This window comes from Acipenser ruthenus, chromosome 6 (assembly GCF_902713425.1).
Source record: "Acipenser ruthenus chromosome 6, fAciRut3.2 maternal haplotype, whole genome shotgun sequence".
In the NCBI taxonomy this organism is placed as follows: Eukaryota; Metazoa; Chordata; class Actinopteri; order Acipenseriformes; family Acipenseridae; genus Acipenser; species Acipenser ruthenus.
In genome coordinates this window covers 66,568,658-66,596,488 of record NC_081194.1, presented here as the reverse complement: position 1 = coordinate 66,596,488, position 27,831 = coordinate 66,568,658, and the positions used below count along the sequence as shown (strand labels likewise).

At 36.5% G+C, this 27,831-nt stretch overlaps 1 protein-coding gene across 1 annotated transcript; it reads left to right on the top strand.

Moving 5' to 3' along the window:
- On the top strand, positions 1 to 27,456 carry LOC117410396 (MFSD2 lysolipid transporter B, sphingolipid). Its single transcript, XM_059025709.1, has 15 exons — positions 1 to 72; positions 447 to 547; positions 4,222 to 4,347; positions 5,622 to 5,746; positions 11,524 to 11,647; positions 16,688 to 16,766; positions 17,359 to 17,552; positions 20,324 to 20,414; positions 21,507 to 21,628; positions 23,180 to 23,263; positions 23,829 to 23,912; positions 25,062 to 25,171; positions 25,584 to 25,727; positions 25,984 to 26,160; positions 26,842 to 27,456. The coding sequence occupies exons 2-15, from the start codon at positions 461 to 463 to the stop codon at positions 26,894 to 26,896; spliced, it is 1,602 nt and encodes a 533-aa protein (XP_058881692.1). The 5' UTR covers positions 1 to 72; positions 447 to 460; the 3' UTR covers positions 26,897 to 27,456.
- Positions 27,457 to 27,831: the final 375 nt, after the last annotated feature.

Below are 27,831 nucleotides of genomic sequence, written 5' to 3'. Positions count from 1 at the left end.
ACCAAGGTGCCTTAGGCTCTCAGGTTTCCCCTCCCTATGCCAAGCCACCTCCAAGTTACTCATATTAAAAAGGTATTGCAAACTTGCAAATCTGTGTTTCTTTTCTTTATTTTTTTTACGACAACAAAACCTCTGTAAAATCTCAGTAAATGTCTAAAATAAAATCTGTTTTTTATAATTATTATTTTTAAAGTGGTGCACTGACCAAGCAAAAAGGTATACTGAAAATATGTTCCCACATACAGATATTAGAAAACCAACTGGAAGTGCATATCTAAATTTAAAAAAATACCAACCTCAGTCCTGGACATTTTAAGTACGTATATGGGCCAGTCTATTTGTCAGTTGTGGGAGTGTGCTGGGAACTGCAGTCCCTCCCTTTCTGGCAGGTGGTCAAAAAAGCATCCCAGCATCTGACTAACTGTAATATAAACTTGTGACTGCAGAGCCATTGAGAGAGATGGCTAGAGGAAAGGGAGCCACAGAGTGTTCATCTGACAAACTGATCAAACCCCCAGACTTGCAACTTAGCAAAGACACACACCAGGTATGAAACCTCTTGCTTATTTCATTCATTCTTGGTGTCAGAAATTGGTTGTAATGTCTTTTTTTCTAGTTTATGTATGGGACTGATGAGTGAGATCAAGTTATCTACGGTTTGATGTGTTGTGGAAACGTTTAAAGATGCAGGTAACTATCACAAACTATTCTGAGCCCTCTGAGGATGCCAAAAGTACATGCTCCTTAAAAGCAAGAGATATACTGCATGAAGCGAGAGGCAACATTTAAACTAAAGCTGACCGAATTGTGATTCAGATAGGTGAGCTGCAAATAAATCTGTGGATAAAAACAAACAACTTGTACACAACTTCAGTTACTTTGTCAAGTTTCTTATTATTTTTTTTTTTTAATTGTTTTAATTAAGTTTGTTAACATTAACTGTTGAACTACACAGGATATTTGTTAATGTAGTAAATGAAGCAAGTGTGCAACAGTGTGAATTTGGATTCAATAAACACAAAATGTAATTATGGGCTGCAGTGTGGAAGGTAGTGGAAATGTTAGCTATTTGAGTCAGTCTGCTACTCCTGTAGTGAAAAAGAGAACAGCACTTTCTGTAAGTTTGGGTCTGGCACTGCAGATTCAATGAAGTTTCCTCTATTTTTGGTGCAAAGTACAAAGCCTCTGTATCCGAGTTTAGAATGCAGTAAGTAACCATTGTTTAGGACGGCTTAACCAAATGTTAGTAATTACTACTGTGGTTTAAAACTGAGACTGGTATGTACATAGCTGAATGCCTAAAATACATTTAGTTAGCTATGTCTTATATACCGGTAGTTGAAAGATTCATTATATTTTAACACATCTGTTTGAGAAGACACAAATATCATTTTACAGCCACACTTTTTGTTTGTTAGTGGACACTACTGGCTGGGAATTGTAATGAACTAGTTATTAAGTAATTAGTATTGTATATACAAATAAAACTGCTGAAATCACAGGACGGCAGGGAATTGTGTTATAGTGATACTGGGCTACCCTCATACACTTTAAAAAAGTTACTTTATTTAGGAGTCATATTGATAATTTATTAGAAACATAAATATTGCATGGCCCCCATTAAGTTTAGTTAATGTTTCTAAAATATGTTTAACTATGTACTGGCCTGTAGTGGGTTTAGTCTTGGTATATTTTTCTATGGACTCCAAGATACCCAGGCTCCCACATTAGAAAGAACAGAAGTAAGAAGTGCAGCAAAATATAACAGGTATTTCACGCTGTTACAATGAGCACACATAATCCTTTTTAGTTATTGGCAGGATACTGCAAATAAACTGAAACGCTCTCTGAATCTGTGTAAAAGTGGCCACTGCTTTGGTAAACTAGGGGGGAATTACAAAACAGACAGCAAGTGTACAGTTTACCTGGATATAGCGGTGGCCAGCAGGCCACATTATGAGAACCACAAGCTGTAGCACTGCCTGTTTGCATGCTATATTTCTAAAGCCTCAGTAAACCAATATCTTTTTTTTTTATTTCTTTGTCGACGTCAAAGGTTTCACACTGATATCCTTTTAGTAGTAGTTTAATGTTTGAAGACTCACCAACCTGAAACTAATAAAAGTATAACGCGAGGCAACATCTTCAACCCTTTATCATTGAAATGATACATCACTTGCTTACAGGTATATGCTAACTGGCCTTTATTACCCTCTGTGGCAGGGATATGTATTCCTCTGTGGATATAGTGGAGGAGTTAATTATGTATATAGTTGTGAATTCTCAAGGGCATTTCTAAGATTGAGTTTTTAGGATCATTTGATGAAGTTATTTTCTTAGACATTTGTTCAATGACATTATTCAACATACAGTGACTTTACTGTATGTCACCCTGGTGACCTGTTTTGTTAAGTTACTGACACCTGATTGAAACAATCTGACTATTCATAATAATTGAGCCATACGCTAAAGCGTCTTTCCTATACAATTCTTTAAAATAACACGACTCACGCATTAGCAGGGTTAAAAAAATGCAGTTTGATTGGGAGACAAATTGTTAAAAAAAAAAAAAAAGAAAAGAAAATGGCCCATTCCAAATAGTAGTTATTCAGGAATGCTTGCTATCATTTTAATTCTATGTAATCCTCTTTTGAGCTGACATTCTCAGTTGTGGAAAGGAACCAGCCACCAGCGCTTACAGACATGCGCATATACTTTCATTGTCCACCCCCGCCCTGTTCTCACTGAGGCATATCTGCTGTAACACAGAGCTTGACTCAAAACACTCTTCATCAGTGTGTAAGATTTTCACACCAAAATAACTGTTCCGAAATACATTGTTCTATATGTATATTTTAATGCAGTCTCAGAAGGATTGCACTACCAGGAAACACGCCCCATGCTATCACACACACGCACGCACACACCCACCCACCCACACACTTATTTACCCAAATGTCTTTGTACTACAAGGCTCGTCTGTGTTTAATCAGATTAAATAACATGTAAATACACATAGAACTGCAGTCTGTCTGCTCTTTGATCTGCTTTTGGTTGGCCCACTCATTACAGTTTTTTTTTTTATTTTAGAAGTTTGGTCATATAACGTTTAATAGTCATGCAGATTAGGTCTTAAATCACAGGAAAATGCAAATACTTTATTAATCTTAAATATATGTACTTTATATGGGGTTATAGAAGTCATGCAAAGTACAACAAACTGACCAATACTCTATATAGTTCTTTAAACTATTGTTGGGAGCTAAGCATCTGAGTTATTATTGCGAGGTGAGAATTTAATTAACTAACCAGTCAATCATTAATTAATTCATTAATTAATGCACCACCATAATTCTAATCACATTTTGTACTTTGTAACTCATTAAGGTGACACAAGTTATACACTTTCAAAGATTAAATCTAAAAAAAACTATAAACTGCTTACATAACAAAGGCAAATTATCTGACATTATAAACGAGCAAACACATTTAATATAAAGGACCTCAATTCTGTCTAAATACCACTTTTTAGAAAACTATTTCTAACAGAGGTGAAAATTATTATTTATAAGTATCATTTATGACATTTTGTCTTATTTTCCATGTAGCTGTATTACAGAAACTAGTTTGCTGTACTGTTCTATGCTGTTGATTTGTGTGTACTCTCTTGACCAGTCTGTAACCACTGTCTGCTGTTTAATAATTGCCAAAGAACCTACAGTAATTTCAATTATGGAGACCATGATGTTTTCCTGAGCAAAAAAGCCTTCAAAATAATTATAGTGCCTTTGAAGGAGTATCTGGTTTGCTATGGGGTTGTTTTAGGGGTTTCCTTTTATAAATGAAAACCAGCAAAACCATTGGCAGACTGAGAGGTTTCTAGATGTCTGCCCAATGGAACAGATACAACAGGGAATTTGAAAGGACTGTGCTGTACTGTTGAACATGACTACCATGCTGCTTGTATATTTCATTCAATGTTGTCTTTTGGCCCTGAATGAGTTGCTATCTTGGGATGTACTGTAAATTCATAACTCAAACAGAAATATTTGTTAACGAGGCCCAGTCAAGGCTTGCTTTCAAAACAGATGCATTTAATATTTTTTGCAACCTGTGGTCACTAAGCTGATTTTGCACACTACTGTATTTAAAACTAAACCTGGGAGATTAATGACTGCTGTTTTATGCTGGTGTATATATTTTTTTGTTCTTTTTTTTCAGATTCATCAAGACAGTAGACTTTCTGTATGTAACAAGTTATGTTTTGCAATTGGAGGAGCTCCAAACCAGGTGACCGGAAGTGCCACAGGCTTTTTCCTGCAGATCTATTTGCTTGACGTTGCACAAGTGAGTGAAATCAACTCACACTTCTCACTTACAGTTCTCCAGACTGGTAAATCTGGTCTTTCCAGACCGCTTTCCAATATTTTATTGTATTTAGTGATGTGAAAAAATTACCCCACATGGAAGAACCCCAATAAGTGTGTTAAAGTGTGTCTGCAGGTCTGATGTGTTTTCACAGCTGAGAATAGACCTCACTGGTTATAGATACCAGTGATAGTACTGTCACATACCCCCCCCCCCCCCCGCAGCTATTCCTCATGACCAGCCTTCCTAGCTGTCCACCATCTACCGATGCACCTAGAGTAGCCTAGCGACTGTACAGAAATGCATTGCAGTCAGCCTCACCCCAGCAAAATACACATAGATGATTAAACAGACAAGAGCTGCTGTGACATGGTATCCTCCGCATTGTTTACTACAATATACAGGACAAGTTGGTGTACTGCTAAATGCAACATACCGATTGTTATAGTGGTTTATTGGATTGTAAATGCCCTTCTTTATACTGCCACGCTTGCTGTAGTGTGGCAGCTTGGAACTCTCCCGTTATTGGTGGTATGACGAGGGAGGATTGTACATCATTTAGATCAGGTCATAGATAACATTGTAACCACTTACAGTTGCTGTACCTATTGCTGCAAATTCCAAATGCTCTGACTGAGGGATTGCTCCCAAAGTAATTTCACAGTCCACTTTTCTAACTGTACTGTGAAACATGTATTGTGTATTCTGATAGTATATGTACATACCCTGGTGCTTCACCGTGTGACTCCTGTGTGATAGGGGGCAGAAGTAACTGAGAATCTCTACAGTCACGGCCCAAGCACACTTTGCCAGCTTCCGAACAGCAAGCAGCCATCAGGATGCCATAATTGTGGCTCACCACTAAAACCTGTAACAAGATCACGCTGTCTTGTGCAAATGATGTTCTAGGTTTGAATTCATGCCTGACTGGCAGTACAATACCCAGAGATGGTACCGTAAAAACCAACGCACTTAGGTTGTGATGAACTAGTGTACATTATATATATATATATATATATATATATATATATATATATATATATATATATATATATATATATATATATATTAATAATGTCGCCCTGGATAAGGGCGTCTGCTAAGAAATAAATAAATTATATATATATATATATATATATATATATACACACACACACACACACACACACACACACACACACACATACATATCTTGGAGAAACCTTTGTGAATAAATGATTCCCTTTTCTTTTGGTGTGTCGTGTTCTCCTCAGATTAGCCCATTCCAAGCTTCCTTGGTGCTGTTTATTGGAAAGGCATGGGGGGCTGTAACTGATCCTGTCGTAGGTTTCTTTATCAGTAAAAGTAAATGGACCAAGATCGGGAGACTTATGCCCTGGTGAGTAAAATATTATTTTTATTATTTATTTATTTATTTTAATTGAAGATACTCTTAATTTTTCGTCCGGTTTACTATTCATTTTAATGTTTTTGATTATTAACTATAAGCGTTCTTCGTGGGGGAAATCTCCAATATGTCTTTAAAAGACTAAGTAACCCGGTAAACTGAAAATAACGTTTATTTTTTACTAAACAAAAATTTTCACATTATTTTTTTTAATTGTAATCAAGTCATCAAGTTTGTTTCATTGGTGTATTGTACAACACTGTAACAAAATACTGTATTGAAAATCAGTGTTCATGTTAAATAAGAAATTGGAAATTAATACTATGAAGGCTAGCCTTATTCCACTTTACATGATTGACATTTAGGGGTAGGTATTAAAATGGGCTAGTCGCAGCGCAAACATACCGCAATTTGCATTTTCGTTGCCACACCTAACAAAGTGAAAATGTTGTCGTATGTACTAAAAGAAAATATGTTAATGAAGACAGCCGCAATTTAAATATCTGTTGCGTCTTCTTAGCTAGAACTCTAGCATTATACTTTGCGAGAGTCGTGCGACATTGTTCAAATAATTAGTGGGAGTTGAGTTGTGGTTTGCTGGAGCGCCCGAAGGATAACGTCTATACATGCAAGGGTGCAAGAATCAAAATATCATTTTTTTTGTTACATGTAAACGTCATTTTTACAATGCATTCTGTTCTGTCTTCATTTTGCCCCATACATTTATAGTGCTCAATGTATTTTAAATATATAAATCATAACACTAATGTGTTTTGGGTAGGCTACACATTACATTAGGAACAAAAATATAAATCTGTACAGTACGCCTATACAGTATACAATACAGTAGTAAAATCAAATGAACAACACCTAGCACACTTTCTTTTTACTTAAACCTAGGCTAACGGTATGGTAACACAAAATAAATCATTGGTATCATGCAAATAAAAGATTATTTTAAATTGAAACTAAATAATGTTAGCGTTTATTATTATTATTATTATTATTATTATTATTATAATTATTATTATTATTATTATTATTATTATTATTATTATTATTAATTTGGAAGCCTAGACAATTAACACAAAATAGATCATGGTGCTGCATTAACAAGTTATGATACTTACAGGAGGACAGTCATTTCTCATTAATATGAATTTCAAGGGACTAGCAACAAATTTTGATTTAATTTGTGTTATCATGTGTAGACTATAAGCCAAATGTATACTGTCCGTTTTTATTTAAGTTAGTCAGTGGTTCAGTGCTACATTGTGCACAATTACAAACCTCCTGCACATTAATAGAATAGGTGTGTTTCCTATTCCTATACAGATGCTCAGAATGAGCTGGAGGGGTTAGCGGCACATGTGTGCAGTCTGTTGCTCCCTGGTTTTAGGGAACAATAAGTATTTCGCTGTTCACCTCCAAATGCATTGAGCACAACTGGTAATGCACGACAAACGGCGGACTGGGAAATGCCAGCAACAATTGCGACTGTTAAAACATGCTTTTAAAAGTTCTTAAAAAATGGATGTAATTGTAAGTGTTGCAATTGTCTGCAGCTTTTGTACATCTCGTTATAATACTTGTGAACCCTCATTTGCACTATCTCCACCCCCATAACTACATATTCATCTGAGGTTGAACCGCAAAGAAAAACTGCTGCCACAAAGCATTCCCTAAAAAGTCACAAATAGCACTGCACCTGTCTAGTGCATTTCACCCAAGACTTCCGACTTGTTTGCAACTGGTTTACAACTATTGCGACAGGCACAACACATTAGTACACCTACCCCTTAGTGTTTCGTTTACGCAATCCTGCCTTCTATCTGGCTCCTAGAATCTACAAGGAGTCATGGCCATAGACAGGATGCAATCCTGCTGTCTGCATGAAGTCAGACAGGTTATCTTGACTGACCTGCAAACAGTCAAGTTATCTTGGGTCCTGCACATTAGTAAAACATTTCCAGAAAGTTCTACAGGGGATTCAGGTGTGCTGATTGTTTATCTTTTGACACATGCATAAGTAACTGGCTTAAATTAAAAACATGTTATGGTGTTAAATATCTGTTTTTATGGCTTACATGTAGAAAAAAACCACCTGGAATTGGCATGTGTCTTGTCAAATATGATGCTTCCCTTAAAACTTGCTCAACTTGACCCGCAGTCAGAGGGAGGCAGAGCGTAATATAAGCTAAAATAAATACATCAACAAAGCATACAATAGTAATAAGGGTTTTTTTTGTATTTGTGTCACTTATACTTTACATTTTTTCATTTAACCTTTATTTTACCAGATAAGAAGATTGAGAACAAATTCTCATTTACAGCGTCAAGAGGCAAACATCACAGCAGCACAAAGCAAACACATACAACATAAAAAATAAAAAAAGTAAATAAATAACACATTAACAAGTACATACACATGCATCAGAGAATGGTGAATTCAGATTCCGATTAAAAACATCCTCCGAAACAAAACTCTGTAGTTTTAATTTTATTTGAAATTAATTCCAGTCATAAGCAGCTGCAAACTGAAATTAATTACACCCAAAAACAGTGGACACTCTGGGAAGAACCAATCTAATAAATTAATCTGATTTTATATTGCAAATTGAAGCAGATAACTGTAATAGGTTGCTCATACATAATGGGGTTTTCCCAATCAGGGTTCTATAAACTAACCTAAGCCAATGATCCGATTGCCTAGTGTGCAATGGAGGCCATTCAACCATAATATAAAGATCATAGTGATGAGTAAGATAAGAAGCAGCAGTTATAAATCTTATAGCAGAATGGTATAAAGCATCAAGCTTCCCCAAAGCAGCTTTCAAGGCCATTGTGTAGACAACATCACCATAATCCAGTATTGCAAAAACAGACATCTAGACTAGAGTATACCTAGCCAAACATGCAAAACATGATTTATTGCGAAAAAGAAAACCAATTCTAGATTTAACTTTCGATTGAACTTTATCAATATGGGTTTTAAAAGACAAAGCACTGTCCAGCCAAATACCTAAATATGTATAAAATGCTGCTTGCTCTAATTCAGTCTTACTAGAAGTACACATTTTGCAAACACTATTAAGAGAACCTGTAGTATTTTTTCTATTAAAATGCATACATTTAGTTTTATCAATGTTCTGCAAAAGACACAGGTCATAGGCCTGTTAAATTTGATCAAAGCTAAGTTGCAAATCAGACATTACTAATGGCAGCGTAGGACCAACTGAATACAAAATAGTGTCATCTGCATAAAGATGAATATGAGAGTTGCCCGTTACCTGAGCATTATAATTAATATAATATAGAACCTTGAGGAACACCTTCAGTAACTGTGTGGAATACAGTACAATACTAAAATAGCATTCAAAATAATATACATAGTGAAATGTAATTCAATATACAACACTGTCACGTGCAAGCTAGTAATTGCCAATCAATCAGTCAATGACTTTGATGTAACCAGGTCCTCAGATTCCCAAATCTCTTTTTTTAAAGCGTGATTCTTAATTGAATACCTCTTATCACTAGTACTGTTTTCACATTAAACTTCTGACTGCTGCACAATCACTGCAGCTTTTGTTTCAAATTAGGGGCCACGTTTAACTACATGTGTAGTCATGTGTATTGCCTTTTTTTACCCTTCATTTATAGCATTTTGCATACCTTAAATTTAGTATAGTAACCCATAAGAAAAATATTATTCCGGAACTATATTTTAATATGCTTAAGGATTGTTTAACACAAGGAGTGCTGTCTGGTGCCGTTGCAAACCAGGACTTTTTTGAAGTTTTGGGGAAAATTGTCGGGACACCGAGACAGTCCCTGTCAAACCGGGACCTCTGGTCACCCTACACAGCTTACATAATCAGGTTGGAACTGGATTTCCTGGGCCATGGAAGCACACTGAATGATGATTATAAAAAGACTTTCAACTAAATCTACTTTTCTTCATCCCAATCAGATCTTCACAGAATGTGGCTCCAGTACCTGCTGCTATGAACAAATCCCTTAATCAGCCTTGACTTTAAATAATGGGCATTTTTCATTAACGTCTACTCTAATAACCTTAAAATGTATATTTTATAACCCTTGATCTAATTAGTAATTCACATTTAGGTATATTACACAGGTTAGTTAGTTGCTATGTGATTGCTGACTAGTTGCCTACCCAGATGAATAATTGTGAAAGTCCTATTAAATTCCAGAAACAGACTTGATGAGTGGGTCAGTTGGTTTATAAGGTTTTTTTTTTTTTCCAAAGAGAAATTGTGTTTGCAAAGAGGATTTAAATCATGTTCCTGAAATCACCTTACAGAATATTCCACTACAGGGTAGCCGTTCAATACAACCTAACTATACAACAGCACGAGTGATATAATCCTTTGTTTGTAAAACAAAACAATTGATTTGTAAAACAGTGGTCTATGTGACTGGTTTCAGGACTGTGGAATAGGAAAAATAGACAGTGCCAGAATTCGCTGCTTTCATGGGCATATATCCAGTTAAATATAACAGAAGGACAAGGTCAAAAGGTCATGGCAAGTAGTGCAGACATTGTTTAATTTCAGCTTCTTGGCCATTTCCAGTGTTAATCCTTTCACAACAGTCTGCTACTTCTCAATGGGCTGAACTACCTTTTTGTTGTTCCAAACGAAGTCCAAAATACACAAGCCCATTTTTTAGTCAACAGGAAGTGAATGAACTGTAGCAAACTGCTTTTTAAAGTGTGAAAACTGTGGGGAAGATTAAGTCTAATGTCAAGGTGACATGGGCCTTCTGAGAAGCTACAAGAATTGTGCAGCTTCCACTCAAATAAAAAAAGTCCTGCAAATTAGGGTGATGCAAAATGGGAGGGGAGATATAACGCAAGGATATTTTACTTTTTGGGAGAGCACCAGAGACACACTTATATTAAAATAAAAGTTTAGAACTGCACTGACACCCATGTTAGGAAAATGGAAACATCATGTACATAAACTGCAGATTCCACTGAGTAAGGCCTGTGGCACTTTTTTCTAAGGAATGTGGGAAAAAGGCAAAGTTTTAAATATACAGAAACAGTATAAAAAGTGAGGTTGATCAGGTTTGGACTGGAGCATTCTAGCAAGGCCAGGTTTATGTTTCTATTCTTTTAGCTTGTCTTATGGAAATTGCTGTTTTAAGGTTTAATACAATGACCGCCTATGATTAATCTTATGAACTAATGGCTAAATAGAAAAAAACACTTTTTAAAAAAGTGCTTTTTAAATGGAAGCACAATGTCCATCATCTTTTTCTAATTGAAGCTGGAGCATGCAACAGAAGTAAGAAATCCAAGATAAAGAGAGTTATTTCATTATTCTTGTATAGTGAATATAACACGTTTTCCATTGTAAAAACACAGCAAAGCACATGGTAAAGAGTAGCTATGTGGTAAAGCATATTAATAAACATGGCAAACCAGGGTAAGCTATGGTAAATGCATAGTATAACCATGGGAGAGGCATGGTAAAACTGCAAAAATACTGTGGTAAGAAGGTATAACTTTTATAAGGGATGTGCTCTGGAATTGTTCAATTTTATACAAACACGTCTGGTTAAAGTTATAAACCGTGATATAAATACTGACTGACATTCTTTATATTTCCTTTTTAATATTACAACAACAACAACAACAACAACAACAAAAAAAAAAAAACATTATTATATGAACTAAATCTGTCCAACCAGCATAAACTGTTGTTGCATAATTTTGTATATTAACTGTATCTTTACAGGATGGTGGGCTGCACTCCTTTCGTGGTGGTCTCCTATTTCTATCTGTGGTATGTTCCTCCGTTCCATTCATGGAAGTTCATGTGGTACCTGGGGTTCTATTGTCTTTACCAAACCATGATAACAGTAAGTACTTTACTTACATTTTACTTTCACTTGATAACAGATCTACAGAGCCCCCTGAAATATTGGGGGTGGTGAATTAGTGAGGGGCAATTACACAATTCATGGGGGTCTCCAGCTTTTTGAAGGAGGATCTTACTACACTGGAGTGGGGGGGGAGGGAGGGGGGGGGGGGTAATTTCTTATTTTTATGCCCTAAAATATAATTTTGTCAAATGACTTATGTTCACATTGCGTTAGTCTCACCACAACATTTCCCCTGCAGTAAAACGTAGTGCGCTGGAAAAATAGGGCAATGGATGGCAAGAGCATGCACAACACCATCCAAACCATCTTTCCATTAGACAAAGCATCCAGAAAGAGATTCTGAATCTCATCCCATTGTAGCTCCAACGCAGAGCATCGTTTTTACTAAACTGTGCAGAAGGTCCAGGTTCCAAGGCAAAGACGGGGATGCAGTTTCATAACCTTCTCCACTCAGCTGGTCTGAGATATACAGAGGCATTACAGAAAAAAGAAAAAAGAAAATGGTGCGGGGGGTCAACTTGAACCACTGAAACCACCCCCTAGTTAAGCATATGCAATTTGCTGTCAATCATGATCAGCAATGAATTCACAGTGAAATAATGAGTAAAGGGTGCAATTTGTACAATGTTGGACAGCAAAGCAGCCAGAAATGTACCATGTACATGTAATAAAAGCATAACAAATTACAGTATTTACATGTCAAATATACTAAAAGAAGCATAGCACCTGGCACCTGGAGCAGCAGACACTGCAGACAGGTGAAATGCAAGTGTTTATTTACCACCAACCCCCTCCCCCCCCCCACCCCCCCCACCCCCAACCATCACATATGTCTCAGCTTCTTTATCTTCCTGGTCTAGAGGGCAACATTGCTTGGGGTCATAGAGTCACCTTGACCTTCTTAGTAAACAGAGCTGTGTAATGTAATATTACATCACTAAAGCACTAAAATAACACTCTTAGCTTAAACTATTAGGGTGGGCTGTAGGTTGTCTGGTGTTTTGGATAGTACATATATTATTTTATTCTTGTATTCTTGTGGCGCTATGAACCTTATATAACTATTTTTATAAGGAGTGGTACTAGAACTAAAAGTGGTTTTAGTGGAATATGAGATTGTACATGAGAACACACATCTTTATCTTAAACATAAAAAACAATGTTCTGATTATGTATTATAGATGATCAGCAGAGAAAAAAGCTAAATCCAGCAGCACAGGCCTATAGCGCTTTCCCTGCAAAGTTAAACAGCACGGCCACAGTGACCACACCCCATATGAGCTGACCAAGTCTGGGATGCACAAGTGCCAAAACAGCATTCCAGGAGGTTGTTCCAAAACAGCGTTATGAAACTGGATTATTGTACTAGTGTGCTGTAGTTTTTAAATGCTGAGTCAAAATATTCACCAAAATTGTAAAAGAGCGAACTTTGTTGTTAAATTCCGTAATTGTCTTTGTCAGTGTGGTGGTTTAGAATTTAGCATCTTCAAAAAATTCAATGTAATAAACCATTGAGCCATTATTGGTTGTACAGCATCTGCATCAGTGCCTCAGTTAATGGTTTAGGGGTGAGGGTTTATCTTGTTTTAAAGAAAAGCTAATCAGTAGAAGGTACCACATGTTTGTGAATCCATAGCAATTCCAGCAAAATATATTTTATGTCTAATGTATTTCAATTCTCACATTTAGAAGCTGTTTCGAAGCTATGGTATCACAATTTCTGAGGAGGTTTTTTTTGTAGCATTGTCATATCAATTAGTATTGACTGGCCCATATGAGAATTTGATGTAAATATCACTCTGTTATGATTGGTGTGTTAATAGTGGTACTAAATGTTTTTTTTCTGTGCCTTTTTTATTGTAGCTGTAGATCTTGTATCTCCTGGTTCTATATTTATTTATATATATCACACCACAATACAGTAGATGACAATAGCCTTTAGAAGTTGCCCAGTATAGAACAGAAATAAACAAATAATTGCCTAGTGTAACACAAATCTATGACTGAGGGTTTTTGAAGGTATGGATGCAGGGTTGAGAGTATTCCACAACCCATTGCTCTCTGATTATCTTAACTTTATCTCTGGTTCCACCACAGGCCCTTCTCGTTTATGTTGTTTATTTATTATTGACTTTATCCAAGAGCCAGCCAAGGATCATCCTTTGTGTTCTCTCATTATCCTGTGTGACATGTGTTGCAGAGTGCACACAAGAGCCATGGACTGTGGTGCTGGATAATGATATGTCATACTAAGTTAATTGATAGCTTATATAGCCAAACCCACAGGAGTGTGTAAATGCCAGTTACCAGTTTGAGTTATTCATTGTATGTGGAAGGCCTAATGACTACTTTGGTAATTGCTGTGCACTTTTATTTAGCTTAAAAAAAGCAAACCAGATAGAAAATGAAAATATGGCTAAAAATATATATTTTTAGAAGTTCAGATACTGTTCATGTCATGTATGTTATGAATTTTTAGCCGGTGGGTCAGATTTGTAGTTTAATAATCTTGCAGATTTCCAAAAAGAGAATTCAGCTCTCAAGTTCTATATATAGTTGACAAACATGAATTTGTAAATGACATGTTTCATCATTATGGGAAGAACAAAGAATTACGAAAGCCTTTTATGGATAAGTAACATTTAGTCCATGCCATGTTTTTATTCATAGCCCTTTTTGCACACTGCTCTGATATATTATGTAAGTTTTATCTTTCACAATTATATTTGGTGATTAAAACTTTAGAGATACTGGTTTTACTTTTTCAAGTTGACAATCTCACCAAGGTGAAAAAAAAGAAGGTAATCAAAAAATGTTGCTACAATCACTAAATGCTGTTTTGTTCATCTGTTTTTTTTTTAAGGAACATACAGTACTGTGCAAAAGTTTTAGGCAGGTGTGAAAAAATGCTGTGAAGTAAGAATACTTTCAAAAATAGACATGTTAATAGTTTATATTTATCAATTAACAAAATGCAAAGTGAGTGAACAGAAGAAAAATCTACATCAAATCAATATTTGGTGTGACCACCCTTTGCCTTCAAAACAGCATCAATTCTTCTAGGTACACTTGCACACAGTTTTTGAAGGAACTCGGCAGGTAGGTTGGCCCAAACATCTTGGAGAACTAACCACAGTTCTTCTGTGGATTTAGGCAGCCTCAGTTGCTTCTCTCTCTTCATGAGATCCCAGACAGACTCGATGATGTTGAGATCAGGGCTCTGTGGGGGCCATACCATCACTTCCAGGACTCCTTGTTCTTCTTTACACTGAAGATAGTTCTTAATGACTTTCGCTGTATGTTTGGGGTCGTTGTCATGCTGCAGAATAAATTTGGGGCCAATCAGATGCCTCCCTGATGGTATTGCATGATGGATAAGTATCTGCCTGTACTTCTCAGCATTGAGGAGACCATTAATTCTGACCAAATCCCCAACTCCATTTGCAGAAATGCAGCCCCAAACTTGCAAGGAACCTCCACCATGCTTCACTGTTGCCTGCAGACACTCATTCGTGTACTGCTCTCCAGCCCTTCGGCGAACAAACTGCCTTCTGCTACAGCCAAATATTTCAAATTTTGACTCATCAGTCCAGAGCCCCTGCTGCCATTTTTCTGCACCCCAGTTCCTGTGTTTTCGTGCATAGTTGAGTCGCTTGGCCTTGTTTCCACGTCAGAGGTATGGCTTTTTGGCCGCAAGTCTTCCATGAAGGCCACTTCTGACCAGACTTCTCCGGACAGTAGATGGGTGTACCAGGGTCCCACTGTTTTCTGCCAATTCTGAGCTGATGGCACTGCTGGACATCTTCCGATTGCGAAGGGAAGTAAGCATGATGTGTCTTTCATCTGCTGTAGTAAGTTTCCTTGGCCGACCACTGCGTCTACGGTCCTCAACGCTGCCTGTTTCTTTGTGCTTCTTCAAAAGAGCTTGGACAGCACATCTGGAAACCCCTGTCTGCCTTGAAATTTCTGCCTGGGAGAGACCTTGCTGATGCAGTATAACTACCTTGTGTCTTGTTGCTGTGCTCAGTCTTGCCATGGTGTATGACTTTTGACAGTAAACTGTCTTCAGCAACCTCACCTTGTTAGCTGAGTTTGGCTGTTCCTCACCCAGTTTTATTCCTCCTACACAGCTGTTTCTGTTTCAGTTAATGATTGTGTTTCAACCTACATATTGAATTGATGATCATTAGCACCTGTTTGGTATAATTGTTTAATCATACACCTGACTATATGCCTACAAAATCCCTGACTTTGTGCAAGTGTACCTAGAAGAATTGATGTTGTTGAAGGCAAAGGGTGGTCACACCAAATATGGATTTGATTTAGATTTTTCTTCTGTTCACTCACTTTGCATTTAGTTAATTGATAAATATAATCTATTAACATGTCTATTTTTGAAAGCATTCTTACTTTATAGCATTTTTTCACACCTGCCTAAAACTTTTGCTCAGTACTGTATTTCAGATCTAAATACAATATAGTGATTCAAGTGTTTATATACAGAAAAGATTTAAAAAAAAAAAACAGTAAATGCTTCATAATCTCTTGTTGTAGCCCCCATCAGTTTTGAAAGTTATTTCATACGTATTGTATTCATTACAGTAGTATCATATTAAACTGATTTCTTGTGATAGTCTCTTTTGAGGTGGGGCTATTACATTTGTATTTAGATCTGGATGGAACACCAAACTAACACTCCTAAGAAAAAAAGAGTTATCTATTGACTTTACTAATTCAGTGGTATCCCTCTGTCCCAGAATATTAGTCGTGTTTAGATGTGGCTGTGACTACATACTTAACAATTCTAATGTTGGATGAATTTACTCAGGTTTAAAATGGGCAGACATTGCCTAATGAGATACCTGTTTTATCCACTGTTTTACTTTCCAGCATGCATGTTTTATTCCCCACTGCTGTGATCTGATCTAGAATTGAGCCTTGCACATTAGAATAGTAGCTTTTTTAGATGTTATTGTCTGCTGACATCACTTCATTGTATCTGTTGATTTCCATTAGTGTTTTCACGTGCCTTACTCGGCCCTCACCATGTTCCTCAGTACAGATCAGAAGGAGAGGGACTCAGCTACTGCCTACAGTAAGTTTACCCTTTCCACTCTCGTCTATTGACAGCATTTCCTTACAATCTTTACCAATGCCCAGCAAACTCTATTGTCTCACTCTCACATTTGATGACTTTTCCTACCTGCGGTCATGAACACACATGACTACATATAAAATCATATGTAGCCAACTTCTCAACGTAACAGGAGCTGTGTTCTAGGCTTTTGAAAAATAATTTTTCATAACGCCACATTTGAGTTGAATTGAGTTTGCCTAAATAAATAGATGTTTGGTAAGGCACTTTTTTGAAAATATAACTGACATGTATAGAATACAGGCATCCCTTAAATAAGCCAAAAGGAGGACCTGGACTGAAAATATATACTGGGAAATTGAGACCCTTTCCTTGTAAAAGTTTACCACAGTAAAATTTGCACTGTAATTTTGTAATTTTGCTATTCACATTTTTGTACCATGCATTTACCATAGCATACCGTGGTTTGCCATGTTTTTTTTTGTTGCCATAGCTGTTCTTCACTATGCTTTATTACACTTTGCTATGTTTTTAGTATGGTAAACTTTTATAAGGATCGGTCCTTGCCGTGTCATTTTGTTTTTCCATGCAGGAATGACCATGGAGGTGTTCGGCACTCTGATTGGAGCTGCGATCCAGGGACAGATAGTAGCCAGCGCTCATGCCTCAAAACACTGTCGCCTCTACAACGTGTCTACAGAAGCACCTGGAAATGGCAGTGAAGACTCACACAACTTGCACAGCACCATCAACCCTGCCTTAACTCAAGAATTCCTCTCTCATGCAGTAAGTACTGTACCTTGATTACACATATGCAGAGCTCCCTACATTTAATAGTTTAGAGTCAATCCCACGACTTCCTGGCTCCAAGACTTTCACTGTAACCACTAAACCAAAAGATCAAACAGAAGTGCAAAGAGTTCCACCCAGAAACAACCATAAGTATTTTATGTACACCAAATTCATCTACTGGGCATGGGATACATAACAGCCAATTTAACATTAATACCAGATGCAGAATATATTACCTGCAAGGTAAGTGCCCAAAGACAGAGGCAAAGACATGGTTGATGATTGCATTAGACTGCTGTTAGACAGTTGATTCTAAAACCCTGTTAGGCTAAAGAGTATCCGCTGTAACATCCTTAAATGTTAAGACAGGGGTATTGTATTGGATTAAACAGGGATACAGGTATTGACAGACCCTTTACTGGCAGTACAAGTAGCAGTTACGGGGCTCCCGAGTAGTCTGGCCGGGCGCCTGTGGGCTTGCCTGTAAAATGCCCAGAGCTGCGTTGTCCTCCGACGCTGTAGCTCTGGGTTGGCTGCATGGCGGGCCAGCAGAGTGAAAAGAAGCGGTCGGCTGACGGAACACGCTTCGGAGGACAGCGTGTGTTCGTCTTCACCATTCCCGAGTCAGCGCAGGGGTGGTAGCGATGAGCTGAGCCTAAAAATACAGTTGGACAAATTGGGAGAAAAACAGGGTAAAAATCAATTGCCGATTATAAATAAAAAAATAAAAATAAAAAAAACAAGTAGCAGTTGATGCCTTATGATTTATCCCAAATGAATAACAAACATATAGTAAATTCATAGTAGTTTTTAAAGCAAGATATATTCTGTAGACAGCAATATGTATGAGGAAATCTACAAATCTATCCCAATCTGCACGTCACCTCACCACTGCATATTACTTACCGATCAGGAACTGAACTTAAGCAACAGATTTTACCAAGCTGCTGAACTCTGGGGGCAAGGGTCTGGCCTTGGAATTCAGGCTGGACTTATGGAGCTCCTGACCAGAGCTGAAGCAGAATGAGGTTAACTAACCTGAGGGCCCCCAGCCAAGATTGGCATGTCCAGGATTCGAACCAGCAAGCTCCTGACAATATGATTTATCCAGCTCTTCCACCCGGTAGTGTCTTTGTAGGATTAGCGACTGTATCTTGTTCTTTTATGGAAAAGGTTTCAAATGGAGGAAAGCTGCTTTGTTGTGGTTTGTCATGTTTAGCTTATTGGCTGTTTCAACATCTTTAGCTAGTTTTAGCATATTTGAAAGGGTTTGTAGTTGAAATAAACCACAAAATATCCTTGTCATAACAGCATTTTTGGTGTGAACAGAAACAGAGCCCAAGCGAAGTGGATGGAAATTAGATAACAAACATGCTGCAGTGTTTATTTATGTTGCTCTGGTGAGGGGCTCACTTTACTCGTGGCTTATTTTTTATATTATACACTAGGAAACCACTGCCTTCACTTCCTTCTTTAAAGACCTGTTGTCAAGGGTGACGTATCAAAACATCATTTTTCTTGTCTCTGCATCTTTGGGGAATGTGAAATAAGGATGGGATTCAATCTAGTTTGTGATTGCAGTCTGGAGTGAAGCACTGTAGCTGGTGCTATTTTTAAATATGTTTCATAAAATTCAACCTTGGAAACCATCCTGTCAAACATCATGTTGAAAGTCAGTGGCATGTGGCGTCTGACAGCGAATGTGTAGAACCCTCTCTATGGAAACGACCCTGTGGTGACACAATACTTCCCCAGTATGTTGGCTGGACAGTGGGAGCAGAGGTCGTCCGTTCATCCAAATAGTGCAATCAGTATTTGCTTCTCTACTCTCTAAAAACACTATCAAGAGAATATAAAAAAAACATAATATCAGAAACTAACATTTTCATTTTTGTGGTACAACATATTCAAAGTTAATAAAAAAATAAAACACCATCTGTTATATTTACTAACTGTGTCTTGTCCAAAGGCGGTAATCCCAACCAGTGGTGGAAACTCAATAGAAAGCTACTTCCTGAGTGCCACATTCCTTGGTGGCCCCTTAAAGACAGAGCAAGGTTGATGCTGGCTTACAGGGAGCTCAGCCAATGGTTAGAAAATCACAGGCTGACATTTCAGACTTGGTTGAAAGAATGCACAGCTTTTCACAAACTGCTTTACTGTGGTTTATGAAAAAATGAGGGTAAACATTTTTATTTTTGTCAGTCCAAGGTTAATATTTTTAACTGGTCTGCAGTATTCTCTTCCTTGAAATTTGCTGAGGACTTGAAAATAATGGTTTCAGTCTAGTGAGTTCTTGAAAAGGAAAATAAAACAGATATTTACAATAATAACTTTTTTTTTTACCCTTTTTAAGTTTCAATGCATCTCTATTTTAATGTTAAATGCTAAAAGAATGTTTCATTGTAATATTTTGTTCTTGTTATAAAAAAAAGCATCAGATTATCTATTTAAAAAAATAGAATTATCTATTTAAAAAAAACAAAAACAATGAATAGCCTAAAACTGCAGTGGTCCATATGTCAGCATGGGAAATAATGATCGAAATAGACACACATACAATGGTGAATCAATTGATTCCCACCTGCTCATGACCCAATGCATTTCTGACCGCTGCTGCTGAGACAGGCTGACATCTGCTTGCTTCAGGATAATGAGGTAGCTTATACTCTGCTACATTTGCACACCTGGGTACTTCACTAGTATTTTATAGACATGTCATATTTTGTATTGGACACACAAAAGCCCTATTTTTTTCTTTTCAGAAAGAAGTCTACATGATTGCTGCTGGTGTGATAGGAGTGGTGTTCCTACTGTGCACAGCAGTTCTGTTCTTGGGAGTAAAGGAAAAAGATGGTGAGCAGTCCTTCTGTGTTACACATACCTACTACACTTAATAGCTGTGCCTTCTAATCACGCAGTATTCAGTGGCTTGTTTCCGAGTCTCTGCTTAGTTTTTTTTACTTCAAGATTTTACTGGGTATTTAACAGTTAGTAATACACATGGCCAAAAGAGGTGATAAACCCACCAAAGTGCTTGAGGTTCACTGTTGTTTAATTTGGGACCACTCAAGTTCTAATGTGACAACTTTCTGGTACATTTTTGAAGCACTCAGCAGGGCCTTACCCAAAACAAGAGTAGTATGATTTCACCAGACCATCTGACTCTGTGTACTATAATTAGGACTTCTATTTTTTGTGCTTATTAATTTTATTTTTCTATTTTCGAGTTTATATATAGATATCCTTTTTATATACTGTATGAGATTATTGTTTTCGGTTATGTCCCAAATTCTTCGCCAGTTTTTCCTGGTACAATATGTACAGTAACTCGACAGTACTTGCACACTAGTAGTACTTTTTTTTTCCTTTGCTGTCTTCCACAATGAAATCCTTCTGGTCACGGGCATATTCTTCTTGGGGTTTTAACACACATTTTCAACATTTAAAAATATTAACACATACTGCTTTACAATGTTTTCTTTATCTATCATATTCATTTGACTTTATGAAGTTAAATTAGTTAATTCTACAGAGTGATGCAAAACTTTTGGCCATACAGTAGCTGTATACTAATATTTATCCACTGGAAATGCAGTACCCTCCTACAAGTATTGCACTGTTAAACTCTGTGTTTTATTAATAAGCTAAAAAAGGAAAATATATGTTTGGGCCTTTATGATACATTTAATTCTTCTTAATTTCCTGATGAATCACACAATCATATTACAAAACAGCTGAATTATAAAAATAGAAAACAGCCTTTTGTGCTAAACGGTAATCTTTCTCCTCTGTCTATAACTGTTGCTGGAAGATTATTTATTTTTGTATTTTCAAATATAACTTGTTGCATTGACAGCAAGTGCAGGAAGGAGACCTGGAAATCTCTGAGAAGAAAATGGAAGTACCTTTATTAAATATTGATTACATTTCTTCTGCTTTGTCTAGATCCCTATGCATTGAAGACAGACAAGCCAATTCAATTTCTCAAAGGGTTTAAACTGGTGATGCAGTACAGACCTTACATTCAACTGACGGCAGCATTTCTCTTCATATCAGTTGCTATACAGGTAACTTAGGTTATAACACCAGGGTATTACCAAGAAGAAGCCTTAACATAACACAACATTATCACAGTGTTACTTCATTCAAGAGTCCCAGTGTATTACCAAGAAGAAGCCTTAGCATAACACAACATTATCACAGTTTTACTTCATTCAAGAGTCCCAGTGTATTACCAAGAAGAAGCCTTAGCATAACACAACATTATCACAGTGTTACTTCATTCAAGAGTCCCAGTGTATTACCAAGAAGAAACCTTAGCATAACACAACATTGTCACAGAGTTACTTCAATCAAGAGTCCCGTGGCTGACATGGCTATGCTAGGCCTCTCATCACTACAATAAATACAGTGCTCTCAGGTTTTTAGTATAATGCCTGAACAGTGATGGGGTTTTCTTTTCAAGCACTTGAGGAAACTGGGATTATCTCAGACTCGCAGAAATGTTAGGCCTTTTTTTTTTTTCCACTGGGCCCCCGGACATCTGTGGGTTAAAAACTTTCAATTACAAGTGATCTCCCTTTTATTTGTATTTATTTATATAAAATATCTTTCTTTTTATGAATGGAAGAGTAATGTCACCACACAGTAATGATTTAGCCACATAAGTGTTACACCCTCTTTATTTTTAAGTGACCACAATGGTTTCTAGGTTAATCGGCCTGTGTTTACCATGCGGTCCAGTGAACACATGAAACCAATTGTATGTTTTTGATGCTTTCGACTAAGTGCACGAACCAGCTGATAATATCTCTCTTCTCTAAGCATTGTGAGCTGTCAAATGCCTTTTTTTTTTAAAATTTGGCTCACAGTGCACAGCAACAGATTCTGCTGTCTAGAATTCTAATCCGTCAAACTTCAGTCTCATGTGTATAATCTGTAATTATAGTCCTGTAAGACAGTACCTGAGCAAATACAACATAGTTCAATATTTTATGACAATCGGCATCTAAAATAGTAACATACTGTAATGCTATACGCTTCAGTAAGTAACATGATTTCCATTACATGAGAGTAGATGTTAAAACTTCATGCTGATTTGAACTCGGCTCTCGCCAAGATAAGCACCAATTAAGACGTAACTTTTACAGTAAACTAATGTGATCCATCTGCGTCTCCATCCATTTGCGTTTCCTTCCATCTGATGATGTAGATTCTGCCAGGTGTAACATACTGTAATGCTATACGCTTCCGTAGTAACATGTACTATATTCAAATAGAAAAATGTTTTAAAAGGTAAACTTTAAAATGTTGCCAAGTTGCCTACAGTATTATATAAACCTACATTATAAAATATATCCCAGATAAAACTGTACTGTGGTAACTGTGCAGCAGAACATTCTGATTAGACTCATCTAGTAACAACATAATGGTCACAGGAGTCTCTGTATTCTATGCATTATTACTTTCACTTATGTTTTATTAAAGGTTGTTGGTTTATAGGTAGAATTACTTTTACTTGTAAAAAATACTTCTGTGCTATGAAATCCAAAGGGGTACCCTCTGCCCAAGCTTTTTACACAGGATGCATGATCCGCTATTCTTGTTTCTCTTGACAGCTGGTGCAGAGCAACTTTGTCCTGTTTTGTACCTACGCTGTGGACCTCCGAGATCACTTTCAGAACATTGTGTTGACACTCCTGGTAAATACATTCCTGTTCAAAATGAAATAATAAAAACTGTAATCTAGTCATAACAGTTCATTTGAGTCACATAATCTTGTCTAGTAATAAAAACAGATTAGCAAAACGCAGCATCTCAGAGGGAAAAAGAAATACAGTTTTGAAGCCTTGTAATAATTAAACAATAGAGTTAAAAGTTTGTTACTACCCCTTTACTGTTTTATGACGTAAAGAAATGTAATCATTTTAATATAGCCTGTGTGAGTGCCAGTTTCTGTTTTGTTACCTTGTTCCTGGTTGCTGCCATGGAGATTTTATAAAGGATAGATCAACAGAAGAGTGTGCAGAGTGGTCAGAGCTAGCGCCACCTTGTGAACGGCTACTATAAATCAAATTCCCAAGAACATTATTTATGCCTGATTTTGTACTGTATAGTAATAAATACCTTAATTTGTGGAAGAAGGCCTTGGACAAAACATTAACAACAAACCAACAGTACAGAGCAGAAGGAGGGCAAATATAAAAAGAAACAAGTCCAGAAATGTAATTCAGTATAATGCTAAATTCACTTTTTCCCCCAATACAGATGTCTGCTGCTATAAGTATACCACTATGGCAGTGGTTTCTGCAGAGGTTTGGCAAGAAGACGGCAGCCTACTGTGGCATTTCAGTAAGCTTTTTTTCTTTGCTGTGTTCATTCTCAAGTGCAGTCCACCTTTATTTACAAGGCTTTCCATTTTTTCAGTATCTCTGATACAAAACGTAGAATTAGCAGGCTATATAGCAGCCTTTTATTACAATGTGTGGCTGGGGTTAATAGCAGAACGCTGGAGATAATAGCGGAATGCTGGGTTTGTGGTCTTGACATTATAAATAAGGGGCTTTTTCATCAGATTATGTACCGTAAGGGCTCTAAAGGTCATTTTCAAAAGTGTTGTGTACCATATCAATAATTCCCTACAGAAACATTTCAACTACAAAAGCTGGAAAGGGGTTGAGACAACAATATTGAATGTGTACCATACTTCTTGATCATAGCACCCTCTTCTGGACATTTTTTATATTGCTATTTATTTATTTATTTATTTATTTATTTATTTATTTATTAGCAGATGCCCTTATCCAGGGCGACTTACAATTGTTACAAGATATCACATTATTTTTACATACAATTACATTATGTATTTATTTTTTTTACACATTATTTTTACATACAATTACCCATTTATACAGTTGGGTTTTTACTGAAGCAATCTAGGTAAAGTACCTTGCTCAAGGGTACAGCAGCAGTGATCCCCACCTGAGATTGAACCCACAACCCTCTTGTCAAGAGTCCAGAGCCCTAACCACTACTCCACACTTAATTCCAAGTACTGTATTATTAGTATATAAATCCAGCTGTATGGTTGTTATATTTTCAGTGAAACCTAAAAAAGACAATTAAGGAATTGTTATTTTGATTTCATCTTATGCTGACAAAGAATTTGTGTTTTCAGATTAACAATCAGTTATAGAGGAGAGGCAGTAGCACCGTGGAAGCTGGCTAGTTTATCAGTGTTTACAAAACATATGGTGGGTCTCGTGTATATTTAATAAAATCAGGAAAGCCTGGGCCCAAACCATGTCACTCTGTCACACATAAGAAGAATACAGTGTGATGTGTAAGTTTAGTACAGCATGTAAAACACATGTAAGATAGCAGGCCACAAAGGTATACAAACTCATAACTTCACTATCCTATAGTCTGGTGCTGTCATTTGAAATGATGGTTTCTCATAATGTTAGTAAATTATCATTTATTTATTTTTTTTCTCGGCAGTGGATAATACCATTTACAGTTATGCTGGTTTGCTTCCCGAATCTCATTGTGGCCTATGTGGTGGCTGTTTCGTCTGGACTTAGTGTTGCTGCCTCTCTGTTGTTGCCATGGTAGGAACACAAGAAGAACCTTGAATGTCTCTTTTTCTCTTTTGGGGTGGGGTAGCTGTAACGGTTCTTCCAACCAGTCGACACGTTTGCAAACCTCAGACTGGCTAAATCACCCAGGGTAAGAGAATTGTGACAAGATCTGTGCTAAGAGGATTATGGGCCTTGTTCAGAAAACATTAAGTACTGTTTTAAGGACTGTTGTTTAAAAACTTTTTTTCATTTCATAAAACCCTTTTTCAACTGTTTTAGAGAGGTTTTATTAGTTTACTCCCATTTTTCAAAGCAATGTTTTTAACTTGAGAGACCTAACAGTCTTCCAAAAATAAATTTTAAAAAAAATCATTGAAACAGTTTTGTGTATAGGACACTACACCTCCTACAAAAAAAATTAAAAAATCATTTTTCTTTTTAGGTCAATGCTACCAGATGTAGTCGATGACTTCAGATTAATAAATCCACACTCAAAGGGACATGAAGCTATCTTCTATTCATTCTATGTATTCTTCACTAAATTTGCTACTGGGATTTCATTGGGAGTTTCCACACTGTGTCTCGAGTAAGTGCATTTTCTTTTTTATAAATTTAACATTGACCGATCTGATGTCAAACCACTGTTGTCTTAAAACCATAAGTGACGTCCCATCTGAGGATAGCTTAAAATGAGGTATGCAAATATAGGTACACACTGGACCCCCTGGTGTTCATTGAAGGTCTCATATCCAACTACTGTTCCGGCCTTTGGTTGTGTCAGCGATGTGGAAGATGCGCCGATTCTGTTTATTTCTGTTAACTGTGCACCTTTGTTGTTCCAGGTTTGCTGGCTATGACACAGGAGCTTGTAAACAGCCACCTGGCGTGGCTTACGTCCTGAAGCTCCTGATTGGAGCAGTTCCTGTAGTGTTTATAGTCACTGGGTTAATTGTTCTTCTGTTGTACCCAATCACTGAGGAGGTTAGGATAAAGAACAAGCAATCACTCAGGGGGCTCAGGTAAGCGTTGACAGGTAGACAATGCTGCACATCCTAATTGATATTATTAAACATCTAACAACTAACATATATTTTTTATAGACAAAAGTAATTGATTTTAGTGTTCAAAAGGGTATAGGTAGGAACATGCTTTATTATATTTAAAGACTCACTACATTACTTTTTGGAGGTTGTCCAAGCTTGGGATGGGAGTAACAATTTATTTAACAGAGACTATTTAACAAGGGGCTGATTTCTCAAAAAAAATATATATATCTGGTTTGCAAAGTACATTTACAAAACTTAATCGTAAGTCATAGTATAAATCTAGCCTAGATTTTCAAGTCTGTTTACTCCAAATTGTCATGAGCACATTTCTTGTTTGAAAAGAAAAGAAAAAAAGTTCTGAGGTGTTTACTTCGGATTTGGTAATTACTCATTTTGGGTGAATTTTCACTATCCAAGTAAAATGGTGCTAATGACGATTTGGACTAAATAGCATTGAGAATCTGGTCTACATTTTACTAAAAATAAACTTAACATTGGACAGTATAACACAAAAGACAAAAACTTTAAGCTAAGCTTAGTGGGCCATAATTAGTGGGTTATAAGCCATGGATCTGATGTACTGATCCATGTGGTTTATTTATTGATCTGAATACTGTACACTTTAATACTAAAACATTTTTCTTTTTAATACAGAAAGCATGGTGACAATTCAGGAAGTCGAGCAAATGAAGAGAGAAGTATTGCATAACATCCTTGGATAACAGAATATATTGGAAACCTCACATTCCAGGCTACCTGGGATATGCTACATACTTGGTGTATATTACACTGCAAACAAATTCAACTGATATTACAGTATCATTAAAGATTTCAGTGCTGTATTGTTTATAATTGTTTAACAGTTAAATATATCTATAGATTTATAATTTAAATTAATGAATGTATTTCCTATTTTTTAAATTATTATTTAGGTAAAATATATTTTCAAGTTATTACAGGGAATGATTACATTGTATTGATATGGAATAAATTAAGCTGTTTTTAAAAAAGTAGTACAACCCAACAAACTGATAAGATTATTTCAGTGAGAATTTTATAATGAAAGACCATACTTTTGGTTTCATACTATTTGACTGTATTTGACAGACTAACAGGGGTATATATGTGCTATATGACAAGTTGTATTGATCTTTTGAAGATTTGATTTATTGCTGAAAGACATGTTTCCTTTATAATAAGATTAAACTTACATTCTTTCAAACATCTTAGTTCTTGGATTTTATATATATATATATATATATATATATATATATATATATATATATATAGATATAGATATAGATAGATATATATAGAGAGAGAGAGAGAGAGAGATAGATATTTAAACATGTTGACCTCCAGTATGTCGCACTGCAAACACTGCTGAAACTTTAGGTGGTGGTTCATCTAATACTTTTGCATACATGCCAACAGTCCCTATATGGTCGGGACAGTCCCAATTTCCTAGCAAATGTCCCGCGTCCCGATGCATAGGAATAAAGTCCTGATATTTACATAAAAAATAATTTATTCTGCATAGTATAGTGAAACCCACACACTGTGCTCTTCGTGCGGCTGACACATCTGCTGATCACTAACTTACTGGTATACAAAAGTAAGAACGCTTCATTGTGTCTGTGTTTA

What these genes read in the sequence shown, in the direction of transcription:
- LOC117410396 (XM_059025709.1), top strand. Translation starts at nt 461, where the DNA reads ATGGCTAGAGGAAAGGGAGCCACAGAGTGTTCATCTGACAAACTGATC. An exon ending in TTAGCAAAGACACACACCAG is followed by an intron (nt 548 to 4,221) that starts GTATGAAACCTC and finishes CTTTTTTTTCAG; the next exon opens with ATTCATCAAGACAGTAGACT. An exon ending in GCCTCTCTGTTGTTGCCATG is followed by an intron (nt 25,172 to 25,583) that starts GTAGGAACACAA and finishes TTTTCTTTTTAG; the next exon opens with GTCAATGCTACCAGATGTAG.